Source organism: Nyctibius grandis, chromosome 3 (genome assembly GCF_013368605.1).
Source record: "Nyctibius grandis isolate bNycGra1 chromosome 3, bNycGra1.pri, whole genome shotgun sequence".
NCBI classification, from domain to species: Eukaryota; Metazoa; Chordata; class Aves; order Nyctibiiformes; family Nyctibiidae; genus Nyctibius; species Nyctibius grandis.
The window spans coordinates 57,466,679-57,483,113 of record NC_090660.1 but is presented as its reverse complement, the minus strand read 5'-3'; the positions used below and the strand labels follow the sequence as shown (position 1 = coordinate 57,483,113).

Here is a 16,435-nt window from a genome sequence, read left to right as displayed (position 1 = left end):
CTCCAACAGCTCTGTCCCCAACTTGTACTGGTACATGGGGTTGTTCTTGCCCAGATGCAGGACTCTACACTTGCCCTTGTTATATTTCATTAAGTTTCTCCCCGCCCAACTCTTCCAGCCTGTCCAGGTCTCTCTGAATGGCTGCGCAGCCTTCCGTTGTGTCAGCCACTCCTCCCAGTTTTGTGTCATCAGCGAACTTGCTGACAGTGCACTCTATTCCCTCATCCAAGTCATTAATGAATATATTGAATAGTACTGGTCCCAGTACCGACCCTTGAGGGACTCCGCTAGACACAGGCCTCCAACTGGACTCTGTCCCATTGACCACCACTCTCTGGCTTCTTTCCTTCAGCCAGTTCACAATCCACCTCACTACCCGATCATCCAGACCACACTCCCTCAGTTTAGCTGCGAGGATGCTGTGGGAGACCGTGTCAAACGCTTTACTGAAATCGAGATAGACCACATCCACGGCTTTACCATCATCTATCCACCGGGTTACGTCCTCATAAAAGGCTATCAAGTTGGTTGAGCATGACTTCCCCTTGGTGAAGCCATGCTGAGTGCCCCTAATGATCCCCCTGTCCTTGATGTGCCTAGGGACAGCACCAAGGACAAGTTGTTCCATCACCTTTCCGGGGATGGAGGTGAGGCTGACCGGTCTATAGTTCCCCGGGTCCTCCTTCTTGCCCTTTTTGAAGACTGGAGTGTCATTCGCTTTCCTCCAGTCCTCAGGCACCTCTCCCGTTGCCCACGACTTAGCAAAGATGATGGAGATCTTTTTTACAGATATTCCCAAATTACAGATATTCCCATGATTATATTTTGAAATTTAAAAATTAAGCTGTTTTACTTTGTCTGAAATGCAGCTGTGGTGACTAAATAATTTGATCTTTTTTTATAACAGATATTAATTCATTAATGTGTATAATTACACACTTAAACCTTAAAATTGCAATAATGTCATCAAGTTTGATACCTGAGTTTTAACTATTTTAGGAGATAAGGCTATGTGAACACATACACTGTTTATGTGAAATGCTGAAAACACATTAGTTCTACATAATTTCATGTTAAAAATCCCTGTGATGTGAAATCTCTTCTGGAAGAAAAAAGATTTATACTAGGTAAACTTAACATGTTCCTTGAAACCAGTGGTACTATTCATGCATAAAGTTAAGCACATGCTAACGTGTTTTGGTAGGTCATAAATCTGATTTAAATATGGAATTTTTTTAATGATTAAGATCATAATCATTAGCCCTTTATAGAAACTAATAAAAAAAGCTTATTAAACATTTGCAAAAATCACCACTTTCACCATTTATAACTGTGTCGACTCTATTGTTACCTGAACCATTCAGAATTCCCTCATGCTTCCACTTCACCTTTAACGTTAGCTGACAGTAAACCTCAAGTGGCAAGGTTTTAGTGAGCACGAACTGTACAGCACCTAGTAGTGGCATCCTCACAGAAATGCCAATACTGCAGCAAAATGGGTGCTTGGGAAACAGCGCTATTTCTGCAGTCACAGTAGCTAAAAACGACAAGAGAGAGTATGTGAAAGGTGCACACAGATCACGCTTATGCTGAAAACACATACGTTAGTTCTTTAGATTTTGATGTGGAGAATTGTGCTGTTGTGAGACTAGTAATGAAAAGAATTATTAATATGGCACAATGCTCTCGTAATTAGCAGTTGGGCTGATAACTGCTTCTGATCATATATATGTGATATATATTGTATCATGTGTATATGTCCTATATATGTCCAGCAGGATGGACATATGTGTATATTCTATTGCTCTTCCTCAGCTAATAATAATCAGCGGCATTGTTGTGAAATAGCTGATGTGGAGTTTTTAATCTATGTAAGTGTGTTCAAAGATCTGGACAAATGCTTTTTGTCTGAAACATTCTTATCTGAAAAAAAGCCACATTTTTTTCTATGTTCCAGTGAAGATTCTTTTTGTAGCTTTAAAAGAGCTTGACAAAATATGTTATTTCTGATCTCCAGTGCTAAGTTTGGATTAAGTTCACTGAGGTCTAATTCTAACAAAATACTTACCTAACACCTTTAAATCAAAATTCATGAGCAGGTCCACTGAATCACATGAGACCACTCTTGTGCCTGAATTTGCAAAAATACCTTGTTGAGTTGAGATGTGAAGTAGTGAAAGTCTGGACAGAAAGGTGTGAAGAGATGCCATTGTGGGTTTTGTGGTGAACAGAGATCTAAAGGGAAGCTAGAGGTAATTACAGTGGTGAAAGCATTGAGACACTAACATACTGTACACAACTACCAGAGCCGTGACTAGTAAAACAAGACGCAGTGAAACAAGCTTGTGATGGAAGGAAAGAAGTGAATTCAGTTTATTTGTGAACATAGAGGAGAATTCATACATTTTTGCAGACACACACACACATTAGTATTCTGGCCTCCTAAGCCTAATTTTCATTTATGTTACAGTACTTTTACCCTAATTGGGCAGATTAAACAATGTTTATGGATGTAAATGACACCCATATTAAGGCCTCTCTAAATTAACACAGCAATACAAAGGGGCCTTAATGTAGACAAAATCAGCACTAATTTCTCCATGATTTAATTCTCTAACACATTCCATGTATGCTACTTTATCAAAGGTGGAACAAATCTAAACTGCTGCTCAAAAATGCCTTGATCGTTTTTTATCTTTCCATCTACCTCATCAGTTGCCTCCACTGAAACGATTCTTCACCCTTTCCATTTTTGTCGTAGGGTCAAATGCTCCAGGAAGAGGGTCAAATGGCGGACCTGTGTGTACAGCCAGCATGCATTTAGCCTGGCTGAAGATGCTAAAACTAGGTTCTGTGAAATTAGCAATAAGAAAATATTTAGGAAAGGCCCTGTTTTCCCTGGCATGGTTAAGTGTGTTGGAAGCAAAAGTGAAGTGAATGGAAAAATCCAAGGCTGTCTGCTAAAGCAGAAAGCCATTTACACACATAGGTTATATCAGCCTATCATCCAAAATCTCCCCCATACTTCTGTTTCCTAGTCCTAAATTCACACTTTTGTTTTCTTATCTTCTTTCTTTTTCTCTTCCTCAGGCTGTCTCTCTTCCTCAGGTATGTACACACTTACAGTGACATCGCTGGTCTCTGTGCCATACTTGTTCTTCACCACGATGCTGTATTTCCCAGAGTCGTGTGTGGATACAGTAGAAATGGTAAAGCTGACATTTTTTCCAGATTCAAATTTCAGGGTGCAATTAGCATCTGATACAAATGATTTTTCGTTCTTCAGCCATGAGACCTCTGGAGTAGGATCTCCCCAAACAGTGCAAGAAAGATTAAGCGCCTACAGAAAAAAGTACAAAAGGTATTACGGGTAAGAGTCAGTAAATATTTGCTGTGTTTTTTGATGCCTGAGTCTCCAAATGTTCCAACCCCCTATTTAGCTTCCTGCTTTTAGTAAATGGATGCATATCATCATCAGTAATCAATAATTTTTAACACAGTCTTCTGTATCATAAAGGAAAAGAAGGAACTCGGTTAATTCAAAAACTCCATTAAAACATTTTAATGTTTTATGGACCTTCTTCTCTACTCTCATAATCATTAGTAGAGCTTTCTCCATGCATATTTTTTAATATAAAATTAGATATTATCTGCATTTGTGTGTTAGACCTGAAACGAGAATTTCAGGAACCATCAGATGGCTTTGTTCACGTTAAGTTCACTATATATTTGCCACAGAAGCAAAGAAAATGTGCCTGCCTTTTTAAAGAACTAAGAACAAAGTGTCCCTGGAATATTTTGTTTGATTTAGGATCTTTTTAGACTATACCCTGACAGCTCTTCCAACAGACTTGAATTGTTTATGCACTTCTATAAAACTATTTTTAAGTGAAATCAATACAGGCTTTACCCTTTCCTTGGTGGTGTTGTATTTCCCTTTGATGTTAGTAATGTTTCTAAGGGCTGAATTCAGTCCCATCAGACTGAAGGAAGTATCTTCATTATCAGAGAGTCAGTTGTTGGAGAAATCGCTGACAGTTGGATACTTTCCGTAAGCTGGTGAGTCTATTGTGCATACAAAGTTCAGGCCTCCTTTTTTTGTTGTCAGCTGAGAAATTAATGTTTGGCACATACTGATACATATAAATGATCCCCTCCTTCAGTCACAGTGCCATGGGAATCTTCTCAAAAGAATTTGCAAAAATGAGCATCACATAGAGAGTTGAATGTGAAAAATATTCATATGAAACTTCAGTGGTACATAGGCCTTTCTCTGGACCTTTAATTAGGAAGGAATCCATTTATGTCTAAGTATTAAATAGTACATTGGTCCAAACTTAGAAAAATTATTCAAAGTAGATTTTGTTTTTAATGGAAAATGAAGAATTTTTACTGCAGAGAAAATGGTCTTCAGTGGTTCATTAGGAATGGACTAAGTGATACATAAGGAATGGACAAGCTTCCATTTGACTGGAATCAAGTTTCTCTTATATTTGTTTTAAAGGCTCTTGATAAAAATATGTCAAAATAGAGACAACTGAAGAGCACTCACGTTATTGGCCCTATAGGCTGTCATGATAAAAATCTACTGTGAGAAATCTATTTAGCAGGCTGCCTTCCCTTCACCTCTCTGCTTCTTGTCTGGTAGTGTGATGGTGGAAGATGGGACAGAAGAGAGACACCCAGAAAGCTGTTGAAATGAGCAGATAGAAAAAATGGATACCTCTATACAAATGAAAGATTTTTGTACCTCTGACAGCAAAATAAAAATCAAATAAATCCCCTAAAGACCAAAATGAGAACAAAAGGGAGGGGGAAGACTTTCCCCCATCAACAGCACATAATTCTTGGTACCGAAGAAGAGGCAGATTCCAAGTGAGAGGTGGTTATGGCATGGTGGAAATGTTCTCTACCTGATTTCCTGCAGCACCTACAGCTAGTGACCGCATAGGGCTGTTGACTGCCTTCTCTCATAGCTCACTGGTGTGAATGTGGTTTTGATTGCTATGTCAGTCCATCTTTTTCAAAAACAAGGGGAACACAAGAGGTTTTACATTTCCCTCTCTTCCTTATCGCTCTCAATACAAGCATGCCCTCAGCCTTGGCCAGGCATTGCATATGGGTCCCTTCAGGTGCTCAGTATTTCTTTATTGTCTTCTGATTCTCTAGCAAGCAAGAGATCACCACCAAGGGGCCCCAGCTGCCACTCCAAGATGCTAATGAGCTGATGTCCATGTCCAGACAGCTCTATTAGTGGCATCATTCAAACCTGAAGTGTTTGAAGTTGTGTCAGTACCCTTTAGTTCAAAGAGATTCAAGCAGCAGTGATGATTCTTTTTTTCTTCTAAATAATTCCTTAAAATAGCTGCATTTTGCTTAACCTTGCATCACTAGTTCCATGCTCCTCTTTATCTTCCCAACTCTTACTTATTTTCCAGCTACTAAAGTGCAGAGATGTATCTTATCATTGACTACGCAGATGGTGAGATCTTTGGTTTTCTGAAAGGTAGTTCTGTAATTATGGAGCCTTAACCAAAGAGAAGTGATCACCCACTGTGAATGAAACCTATCGGTTTCAGATTTTCTCTTCTTTGGGCAGGGGATTGTTTTTGCACATGTGTTCATAAGTTAATGCACTGAAACCCCTGATTATAATGCTGTATTCTACCTGAAATTATCCTGGTAAAAAAGTGTGTCCTGTCCTCCTGAGGGGAAGAGGCACCTTTCCCCGTCAAGATAATCCCCTTTTTCCAGTAGTTGTCTGGCTCTGATGATTGCTGAGGAGATGGGGGAAGGACTGGAAAACTGTCTAGATGTTGTGGTGAGTGAATGAAATCTACCAGGAAATCTAACTATCTGAAAAATCCTGGGTGACTAAAACCCATCTTTTGAACTGGATCTCAGTATTTCAGAGCTCCACACAAAAGTTCCCATAAGTCTGGACCTGGGGCATTGAGGCATGTGCATTTGGCAGCAGATGCAAAAACCTTTGTGCCCCCCGCCACCTTTTCTGCCTTTCACTGCAGATTATCATGAGTAGGGTAGTACAGGTGGCAGAGGGAAATGTGTCATTGTATTTCAAGTATTGCCGTTCCTCTTGCATATTAGCACAAACTCGTTTTCATGAGTGGTTTGGGCTGAGATGCCAGTGAATGAATAGAAGCAGCTCAGTCATGGGAACCTGCTCCCTTCTTCCAGCCTACTTATGAGGACACCTACCCCTGGCAGAAGGGTGGAATAGGGAGTTGGTGGGCAGAAGGATGAAACATGTTGCTTCTAGGTCTGAAAGTGTCTGTCTGTCAGAATCCTAAGCCTCTCCTTCCCCTTACTCACTTACAGGCCTTCATTGAAACAGCCACTTAGGTTAATTTGGCTGGCTGTACACAAAACTTATGCTAGTATTCTCTGTCAGGCCAAATTCCTCCCTAATATGAATTGACACTTAGCCTTTTCCAATTATAACACACTGCTGAAGAGCATTTCTCTCTATCTATCAGTGGAAGCCTCTCAGGCCATCTGGAACGCTGTTTGATTAACACTGGGTAAACACTGGTTCATTAATTCTCACCCATATCCTTCAGCTCACATGTAAAAAGCTAATAAATAGCATCACAGTCATGGTGTTAAGTTTAAGTCTGAGATATGCATATGCTTGGAAGTTCAATCTAGGGATACCAATCTGTTCCTATAACTCTGTAGTTATGGCTGCACTTGTATTCAGAATCAAAGCTTTCAATTGCCAGTCTTCCGCTATCTCATTTACTGTTTTTCAAAATCCTGGATGATTGTGCAATTTGCATGAATCACATGAGAGAGAACTGCATTCCCCTCTCTCCAGCATATATGCAAACAATAGACAGATGAGCCAACACCACCCAAACAAGCCCTGTTTTCCCTGATCACTCTCTGTCCTACGCCATCTCTCAAAACAATCACCTACTGAATCCAGAAACATAAGGTCAAGGATATTGGTCTCGAGTTCCGGGAGTTTTTCAGTCACTTATTCAAACATCGCAAACGTCCTTGCTGTCAAGGACAGTGTGTGTCCGAGTAAGATTTTGCAACTAATTTTTTACAAACTCCCTTTTTATAAACACTACATATTTAGCTTTAGTGAGCTTATACTCAGCTTCATATCAACTCTCTTTTGGCAGAAAGCTTAAAACTGATAATAACCACCCAAATTTATCCCCTGCCAAAGCAGTATGAGAATCTCATGTCCAAGCACAAGCACTATTAGCCGAGAATCTGCAAATTCATTCTGTTTCTTTGTGTCCTCTACCTACAGTTACAATGATCATATGAGTGCTTCTTACTTCTACAGCATTTCCCAAACTGCTAAATCCTTTCATGAAAGGTTTAATCAAATGTTATTTCATTTTGTAAAGCCAAGATACTTCATTTTCCCAGAACTGCTGCAGTCTACAATCTGTTGGCTATATCTCGCATTGTTAAGCGATTCAGACCAAGGTTTTAGATTCTTAACACTTGTACTCAGCTTATAATCAAATACTTTTAACTTGGCTGACCTACTGCCAGATAAAGCCAGAAATACCAGGAAGCTGCCGTACTGTAGTTGTTATGTTACAGGTTTTCAATGATGTTCACGTGCCCTATTTCAGTGTTCGCACACATTGTAAAGAGGAACTGGCTCGTGGCAGACCAGCGGGAAGTGAAGAGCAGGCACGCCTTGGTCTCAGTACTATTAAGCAGCAACTTGTAGAAGCAGTGTGGTGGGAAAAGGTTGCGAGATTGAGAACTGACTTTCTGGGTCATCTGTTCAGTGCTCAAGCATTGATGTACCCGTGTTCCTCTGGGAGTGTCTTACAATAATCTTTTGGTTAAACTCTGCTAATATAATCCAGTGACTTCTTTTGACTTAATTCCCATTTATCCTGATGAAATAGAGAGAACTATCTCCTTTTGTCTGGAGAATAATTGAGTTAGAATGGTTTACTAGTTTTACACCGTTTAAAAGCCAACCTTGACAGGTGTGACTATCTTGCCATATTTTGAGGAAGTTAACTGCAAAAGACATAGAAAGACTAGCATTTCATAAAAAAAAAGAATTAAACTTCCCTGATGCCCTGTTAAAAAAAAATCTGTGAAACCTGTGCATGAATTTTTAAAGAGCAGGTTATATAAGCAGTTTTAGTCTCAACTCACATTGTCATCTCACTTTTATCTAATGCTTAAGAAAAGACACTGCCCTGAATACATAAACCCATCTGTGCAAAACTGTTGAATTATATACAGAAGGCAGGGGATGAACAAATAATGTAGCAGATTTTAAAGATGGCATCTTTAAAAAAAAAGGGTGAATATTTTCCCATCATTGAAATGTATTCAAGCTGTTGGGCTGTTGTGTAAAACTTCAGTTAATTTACTGTACCTTGCCCTCCTGGATGGTGACAACATCGGGCAAACCTCCAAGTACCCGTGCACGATCTGGAAATAAATAAGCATAATTTTCTTTAGTGTCTCAAAATCAACTGTGTCCCAGATTTCGTTTCCCCTCTAGTTCTTTCCTTTTATCTTATTTATGTACAACTTGTCTCTGATATTTGCACTAGCAGAGAACTATTCAGCATTCGTAGCACACCATTTGGACTTTAAAAAACACTGAATTCACAGCAAAAGATGTGTTAACAGCTCGTGTCAATGACTTACAAAGGGGAATTAAAGTACGTGTGCTGTGTCCTGCAGATTTTGCCATCAATTCAGTGTTACTTCTGAATGCACAAAAAAAATCTGAAATTTTGAGATCTGGCATTCTACATTTTAGTGTCGTAAACTAAAAATGTTATGTTTCCAAAAGGAAATGAATGACAGTTAATAAAGTGGTGGAGATTAGGTTTTGATCTAAATACAAAGACAGTCTCAGTGACAGCACTGAAATTCCACTGCTTTGTATGTATCTGTGTGTAAATGAGATTGATACCTGGTCTAGTTTTAAACTCAGAGTCCCAGAGGAATCTTACACAAATACAAATAAGTTGACGACATGCAGGCTTTGTTGCACTTATTCTGGAGTATGGATTTTGTTCGTTATAAGTCTTGGTGGAGCCTGGCAGAGGAAGGAAATGACTATACCAAATGTTCCCCTGCAATGCATTCTGTAAAAGATGTGCTCTGAAGCACAGAGATAACGACCTTATGAGACCAGGAACAGGACTGTGTTATGTCAGTTAACAGGCCAGCCCCTTATGAATGGTCCAGGGTTAGAGACAAAATGCCCAGGGCAGGGCTATTACTGATCCGCTCATGCTGTCTCAGCTGGGACACGTAGGGATCGTATCCAAGTCCCACTCTATTTGGAGTATGTGTCCAGGAGGAGTTAGCTCAGATCTCTCTACACATTTTTCTCCAATTACTTTTCAAATGCCAGTTCTGCCCTCATTTTTATACAGGTCTGAAGGTCATCTGCAGTGGGAGAACTTTTTGATGTGTTACATTTTTTCCATGCATTTTTCTGTAAATAGGGAGAATATTGAGTTTAATAATTCAAGTTGAATTCTAATAACTTATTCCTTAAGTAATTAATACATACTTTTGTTTTAGTTGCTATGTTGGAACTGACACAGGGAAAAGTATGAGGAGATTCAGGGATCCGTCATTAAGCAATGCAAAAGCTACTGTTGCTTTCTTACACATCTCTGTATGCAATGCAGAGCCATTTGACGTTTTAGATAGTTCAAAACTAGCCAAGTGATTTCCTCCATCTTTGAAAACAAAGTGACTTTTGTGCAGAGAACATGCATGAGATCTCAGCAATATAGATAATTTTTAGAGAAGGCTAACTGGTAATGAGAACAGGAGCTTAGACTGGAAAAATCAACATAACCCATAACTGTAGTGGTATTAGCTGCAATGTGCACCGATGTTAAATGACTAAAAGGTCACTCTCCTTTCTTCCACTTGGTGTAAGGACAAATTCATCTTAGGATGAGCACATGCACACACACATGTATACATGCCCTCTCTCTCCCAACACACAACCTTCCTGGAGAGGAAGAAAACCTTCATAAACAGTTTATTGCAGCAATTGTCAAAGAAGGCCTACTTACTTTTCTCTGCAATCGCAGCTTGCCTGGAGTTGAAAGAAACAAATAGAAAGTCCAATTTCAGTTAAGGTTTACTTAGAGTGATTGAAAAATAGCTTATCTTTTTAATTGTCTTTAATCCATTAAGGAAAATCTCTCTCATCATTTGGCAATATCACTTGTTCTTCGTTACCTAACTGTTATATAAGAATTGCACCAAAGAAGTCACATGCAAAACTCCTACAGACTTTTGTAGGACTAGGATTTGTTTCACAGGATATATTTAGCTCCAGCACAAAACAAACAAATACTCATTATTTTATGGCTGCCATTACTGTATTTAGAAGGCATAATACTTACTTTAATCTCTGGAACTCAGCAAAGGCTTCATCAAATGCTTTGTAAAGAGAAAAGTTGATTTTAAAGGTAGGTTCAGAGATAAATTATCACAAGTTTAAATTTAGAACGTAGAAATAAATTTAAAAGGTAGACATGATTAAAGAAATATTGATGTGTGGATGCATGCATATTGTATAAGTCCTACAATGCTGAATGGTTCAACTAATAAAGGCCATATTGTATATGGCAGCTGTTATATATACATACTAATGCATAAACCCTCCTTTTTTTCTTCTAAAAGTCAGGCTTTAAGACAAAGAGATAGCAGGAGAGCAATAGGCTGAAATTATCTCATAAAACAGAGGAAGAAATCCACAATATACCACCTAAATTATAGCTTACGGCAGTGGTCTCCCAAACTTTTTTGATCATGCACCCCTAGAGGTAAAAATTTTTTGAGCATGCACCCCCAATATATGTATATTTATTTATTTATAAATTATATAGATGTACTGTTTTCTCCCCATACCCCAGCATATCATCTTGCACACACCTCTCTTTGGAGACCCCTAGCTTATGGAATACAAGAGATCTGTTTTTTCCAAGTGCTTTTCACTTCTGCTCTGAAGCATCACACTGATAGCCATGAACAAATCAGACAGCAAACTGCTGTCTCCTTCCTAAATTCAGGCTAAGATACCATCATGTCGGAGGTCAGCCTCTCTGCTTTGAAAGGGAAGAAGAAATCTCTTCTCTCAGAAGGTGGGGATAGAGTACAGAAGGAGCAACATGGAGATGAATAAGGTCATTGCCCTTACACAGAGCTTGCAGACCCAAAGTGAACCTTTAGGGATGGGAACAACAGGGGATGGAAACGCAGAAATTTGGAAGGAGTTAATCTGTTCCCTAGGATCTGAGAGGTCTCTCAGAGTAAAAGCTTCCAACAGTCAATCCAAATAATTTTAGCTCTTCCCCTAACATTGCTTCATCGTGCTGATGAAAGGGACCAGTCTTGACATCTCTGAAGAATAAGGAGCTCTATTATATCCATCAAAGAAATGCAGTAGGAAAGTAACAGAACGAACTTGTCCCTCACTTCCTCCTCCAAATATTACTTGGAAGGGAGAGATACAGAAGGCATTCAGTGCTACAACTTGTATTTAAAACTGCCAATCAATGCCAGCAACACAAAGGGTTTTGTAAGATAGCTCAGAAACTGGGCTGACATCTCCGTAGGCAATCTGTAACGGGTATTTGGAATAGGAAAAAGCCATTTGTAATTTATGACCCAAGAGCACAAGCTGGGGAAAACAAATTGCGCTGTCCCCACAAATACTGCCAGGCTGCTGGGTACACACACAGATCCTGCAACCCAAAGGGTAACAGGTCTGTAGCAAGATCCCGCTGTAGATGCTCCTGCCCTACCACAGTGTAATGCACACATACAGATGATGTTAGCAGAGGGAATGGCCTACCTTGTCCAGAAAGATCCACTGTCTTTTTGTGTCCTGTTTTACCATCAAAGAGTTCCATTGTGTATTTGCCTTTGTCTTGTGGAGTTGGCTCATTGATTTGCAACCAGATCTGCTCCCCAGTGACACCAGTCTTCACTCGGTCTGTAAACCTAATCTGGGTATCACTGAAAAATACACAACAATGTTACCCTTTGGTTTTGCTGGAGTATAAACGGGATTTGCTCATGATGAGTCACTAAGTATGTCTGCAGCTACTAAATGATTTCCAAGGTGCTGTGGTATGCCACCGATTTTGAAACTTCTGAAGTCAAATTCTTACTAAGGCTGTGGGCCAACGGGGCAGAATTGTCATGACAGTCTTTCCCTGTTCAAGGTCTAGTTCTCCTCAAAGCTTGCAGCAAGGTTATGCATCTTAGTCTATGACCTGAGCCATAGAAGAGTTGTACAAATTTAAAACCCAGCTCTCTGAATGGTAATCCACACATCCTCAAATGTTCATGTTGTCTTCTCAGCATAGGTTTATTTCTGCTTGGGCAAAACAAAACTATAAAGGGCTGTACCTACAAAACCCCCCACTTTTGTCACAAAAGGTGTTTGCCTAGTTGGAATGTTTTCTGATGCTCTGCTATGCTTTGGCATTCACAATTAAACATACTTTGACATAAGTATATCTTCTTCCACAAAAAATATCAATTTCTTATCTTCCTAGCTAAGCAGTTAATTGCCCTGGATGAGGCAAAAGATATTAATCAAAGAAGCTAATAATTTTCTTTTTATCTTTAAACTGAATACCCTGACTACTAGAGGGTCAAAGAATATTTTTACTAGATGAATTTGATGTGCTTCAAGATTAAACTAGTTTCTAAAAATTAAATAGGAAGGTGGGAGAGAGAGAGAGAATTAAGAGAGAAAGAGAAATCCAGAATACTTCATATTCACTTCCAGTTTTGAAATGCTTAGGATTCCTGGTGATACCAGGTCAAAATGGGTGCCAAGAAACAGGAAAACCTCAAACTGCTTTCATTTCTCTGACAGCGTTGCTGGTTAGCATCAGTGTCAAAAATTACAGCCAGACTGCTACAGCACATCCTGGGTATATTGTGCCTCATTTACATGAGTTTTCTTGAGAGATCAGTAATTCAGATTCCATGCTAAAGACTAACTACTACCATGCCCACAGGAAGTGAAGCAGCAAGAATAGTAATAATAGATTTGAAGCGATTCAAATATGTTATTAGTATTAAATCAAATTGAAGCTGTTTACTTCTCTGGGTTTTCCAGTGCATGCTGTTTGTGCTGGCTGAGAATTCAAAGCTGTATCGTGGATCTGAGTATGCAACTCCCATTAATTTTATGGGGAGCTGGGCATCCAGATTCTTTTAAAAAATCTCCATTCTCTTCGTCTTGGTTAGGTTCGTAGCTCTCACAGGAGGGGCTGTCTGGATTTTACTGCCCCGGGCACATGCTGAAACTTGCTTTGCTTCCTAAACATGAACGTGTTAAGAGGACGTGCCTGCTTGTCCCAGTTCCCGTGAATTGTGGCTTCTAGACAAGCAGACCTCCAGGCTAGGCATCTCTGAACCCATGGTGCTGGCCTCTTTTAAAGCTTGTCGGTCTCTCAGGTTATGTTTGCATCACGCCTTAAAATTGATTCAGGGAAAGATGCAGCTCCCATCCAGGAGGTGGGAAGCACTCTGAAGCAACACAGCCCTGACAGCATCCCATGGCATGGGACTATCTATCTGTCTCATGAAGGAAACGACAGGAGGGCCCGGCACCACCAACACCTGGCTCTCGTACTGGTTTCACATGGATGTAATTCACTGAAACTGACTCATATGAGAGAAGGACTCATGAGAGATGAGAAGAAATCTGGGCCTCATCTCTCTGATATATCTAGGTTCTTTCTGCGTCTATAAAAGCAAAATCACACTGACTTTTGCAAAGCTTTTGCATACTTACTTGTGCATCCAGCCTACTCTCAGATCTTCCACATAATAATTAACAAAGCAGTACAGTCTGATACCCTCAGCTGTGCTCTGGATTTTCAGGTCTGTCGCAGATAAAGCTGAAAGAAGAGCACATGGTTTTATGCAGCCCTTCATTGAGAGTCACAATGAGTCATTCATTCGAAAAGAGAATTAAGTGCTTACCAATCCTTCTGCATACTTCATTCATCAGATCTGCAAAAGCTGTGGAAATAAAATCCAGAGACTAAGATTCTGTGTCTGCAGCTCAAGCACAGTCAATTACAGGACAAGTACTGGCTCTGAAATATTCTCCCCAGTAAGTTTGAAAAAGAAATTGGACCTACCTTATAAAGCATATTAGAAATCTGAGTAATGCAGAAATATAGCCTGTTACTCCATGATTTCCAGGCTTTATGTAACAGCAGCCTTGATGAATACTGCTGCCGCTGAACAAAACTGTGTTATTTTTTTCGTAAATGACACTGTTCAGTTGGAATGCTAACCCATCTGTATACATTCTAATGGATAGGTTTTTCTCCACTTGCTTGGAAACATAAGTGAAATTTTAAAAATATAGTAATCACAATGAGTGGAAAGGCCCCTAAATAAATGAATGGCAAAACATAATAAAATTGTGAAACCTTTTGAAATTATCTAAGTCTGTAATTTCTTTTTGTATTTGTAGACTTACACTACTGATGGCTCCCTGAGGAAACCTGTTATCATTTTGCTTAGTGTTAGTCATCATATTCTCCCACAATTATACAGAATCCAGATGCAATAAGCTGTATTCAAATATTATTTGAACTTAAAAATCTCAGTTTCTCTAATGAGATGATCTTGTATACAGGAGGAGCAAAGCCACAGGAAGGTGACACACACAGTTAGTTGCCTGTATTACCCCGAACCTGCTTGCAGGTGAGCAGCTAGGCTGTCAGCTGACGTGGCTGACGGCATGCAGAAAGGGGCTCTGACCTGTGTCCTTAAGCTTTAGCTCGCTGGAGTCCTTTCCTCTGTCGTCCTTCAGTATGACTTCATAAGTGCCAGCATCTTTCTTAGAAAACTGCAGTATTGTAAGAGTAAAACCAGTTTTCAGAACAGTTACTGTAGAAAAATCTAGATTTTACTCCTGAACCCATCTGATGTCCTGTCCCCATCCCCAGGGAGGTGCCTGATGCCCGGGACTGGGGCTGCCCTGGTGCACCCCAGCTGCCCTGCTTCTGGCTGGGGCGGTGGGATGTGCCTTGGCTGGGGGGTCCTGGCCTGCAGCTATGGGGGAGTCCCCGGCCCCAGGGAGCCCTGGCACTTCTTCCCTGCCTCAGCCAAAGAACGGAGAGCAAAGAGATGAAGTGGTGAATGCAGGTCTGCAGCAAGGCTGGGTACGGACCAGACCTCTCTGGTGACTCCAAGAAGGTGGTACCCCGAAAGCCTGAGTGACAAGCACTTTCCAAATGCCATTTGCAATGTAAATATGGTCTCGTTCTGTTGTTAAACTGACATGCAAAGGAAGTGACAAGCTTATTATCTCTTCTGTCGTCATTTCCTGAAAATCTGAACAAGCAGTTACAGACAGACATGTGCTTTAGCTAAAACACAGACACCTTGTGAGTTTTTCCATTTTTAAAACCCACTTCCTTTTTTGACTGTTCTGCTGAAATATAAGATTAGATCATATCTTTCATCTGAATTCATAACACTAACTTCAGCTGAGGGCTAAAAGGGACAGTCACTCACCTCTGATATCAGCAGAGTACACACACCATCTTTAAAGTCATGTTCTTCATCTACCATTATCTCCCTGTCATCTTTGTACCATACAATGTGTGTTTCCTTCTTAATATTAGCCACCTAAGACGGATGAAAACCACATTGTAATTATTCCTTTCATTTGAGCAGGGGAACATAGTGTCACATGGGTTAGCCTATTCAAGTCTCTCATAGAAGAACAGCAAGCTCTACAACTTGATCGCAGTGAGTTATTGCAGGCCTCCATTTTAAAATGAGTGATGTAAAAAGGAAAACAGCAGGGATGAAAAGAGAGAGAAGAGGACTGCCAACAGCTTCAAGGGGCCCAGGAAACCAGTGGGTCCTGTCCAGGGGATTTCTACACACATAAACTGGCCAAAAATGAGAAAGTCCCAGGATTCACAAAGACTTGTCATTCCTATTCAGGTGCCTTTTCCTGGGTGGGTGGTTGACAGACCTGAAGAAAAAAGTTCAAGCTGTTTTCCAAGGTATTTTGTTACATGCAATGAGCAGTCGCCTCAGTATGCTTCACCTTCAGAGGCTCTGTTACTATCCCATATGCAGTTGGGAGTACACAAGCAAAGGGCATGTCTTCAGTCCCTTCCCACCGTCACCGTCTAAGTAGTGGTAGGTCAAAGTGCTTTGAACATTTGTACTCAATGTTTTCCTTGCCCCTTACCTTACATTTCAACATCACATTACAGTCATCGGTAACTTCCCATCCCAGTTTATCCACAAAATGAGGACCTGTTTAAAATTACAGATATATTTTTAAGGATCATTTCAATGGTATTCATGATACAAAACCAAAGACAAATGTGTTTTTCTTGACAATGATACTGTTATATTTTAATGTGTTTTG

The 16,435-nt window shown here is 40.1% G+C and overlaps 1 protein-coding gene across 4 annotated transcripts in view; it reads right to left on the bottom strand.

The window, feature by feature from the left end:
• Positions 1–2,343: 2,343 nt before the first annotated feature.
• The window catches only part of MYOM1 (myomesin 1), a 74,796-nt gene continuing 60,704 nt past the window's right edge, over positions 2,344–16,435 (bottom strand). For all 4 annotated transcript variants that reach the window (XM_068395917.1, XM_068395919.1, XM_068395920.1 and 1 more), the window contains 10 exons: positions 16,253–16,320; positions 15,562–15,675; positions 14,803–14,890; positions 14,011–14,049; positions 13,820–13,925; positions 11,858–12,021; positions 10,404–10,440; positions 10,068–10,090; positions 8,393–8,448; positions 2,344–3,340 (listed from right to left, as the gene is read on the bottom strand). In XM_068395917.1, coding sequence (XP_068252018.1) covers positions 3,047–3,340; positions 8,393–8,448; positions 10,068–10,090; positions 10,404–10,440; positions 11,858–12,021; positions 13,820–13,925; positions 14,011–14,049; positions 14,803–14,890; positions 15,562–15,675; positions 16,253–16,320 — 989 coding nt within the window. In that variant the 3' untranslated portion in view covers positions 2,344–3,046. The remainder of the gene's footprint in view (positions 3,341–8,392; positions 8,449–10,067; positions 10,091–10,403; positions 10,441–11,857; positions 12,022–13,819; positions 13,926–14,010; positions 14,050–14,802; positions 14,891–15,561; positions 15,676–16,252; positions 16,321–16,435) is intronic.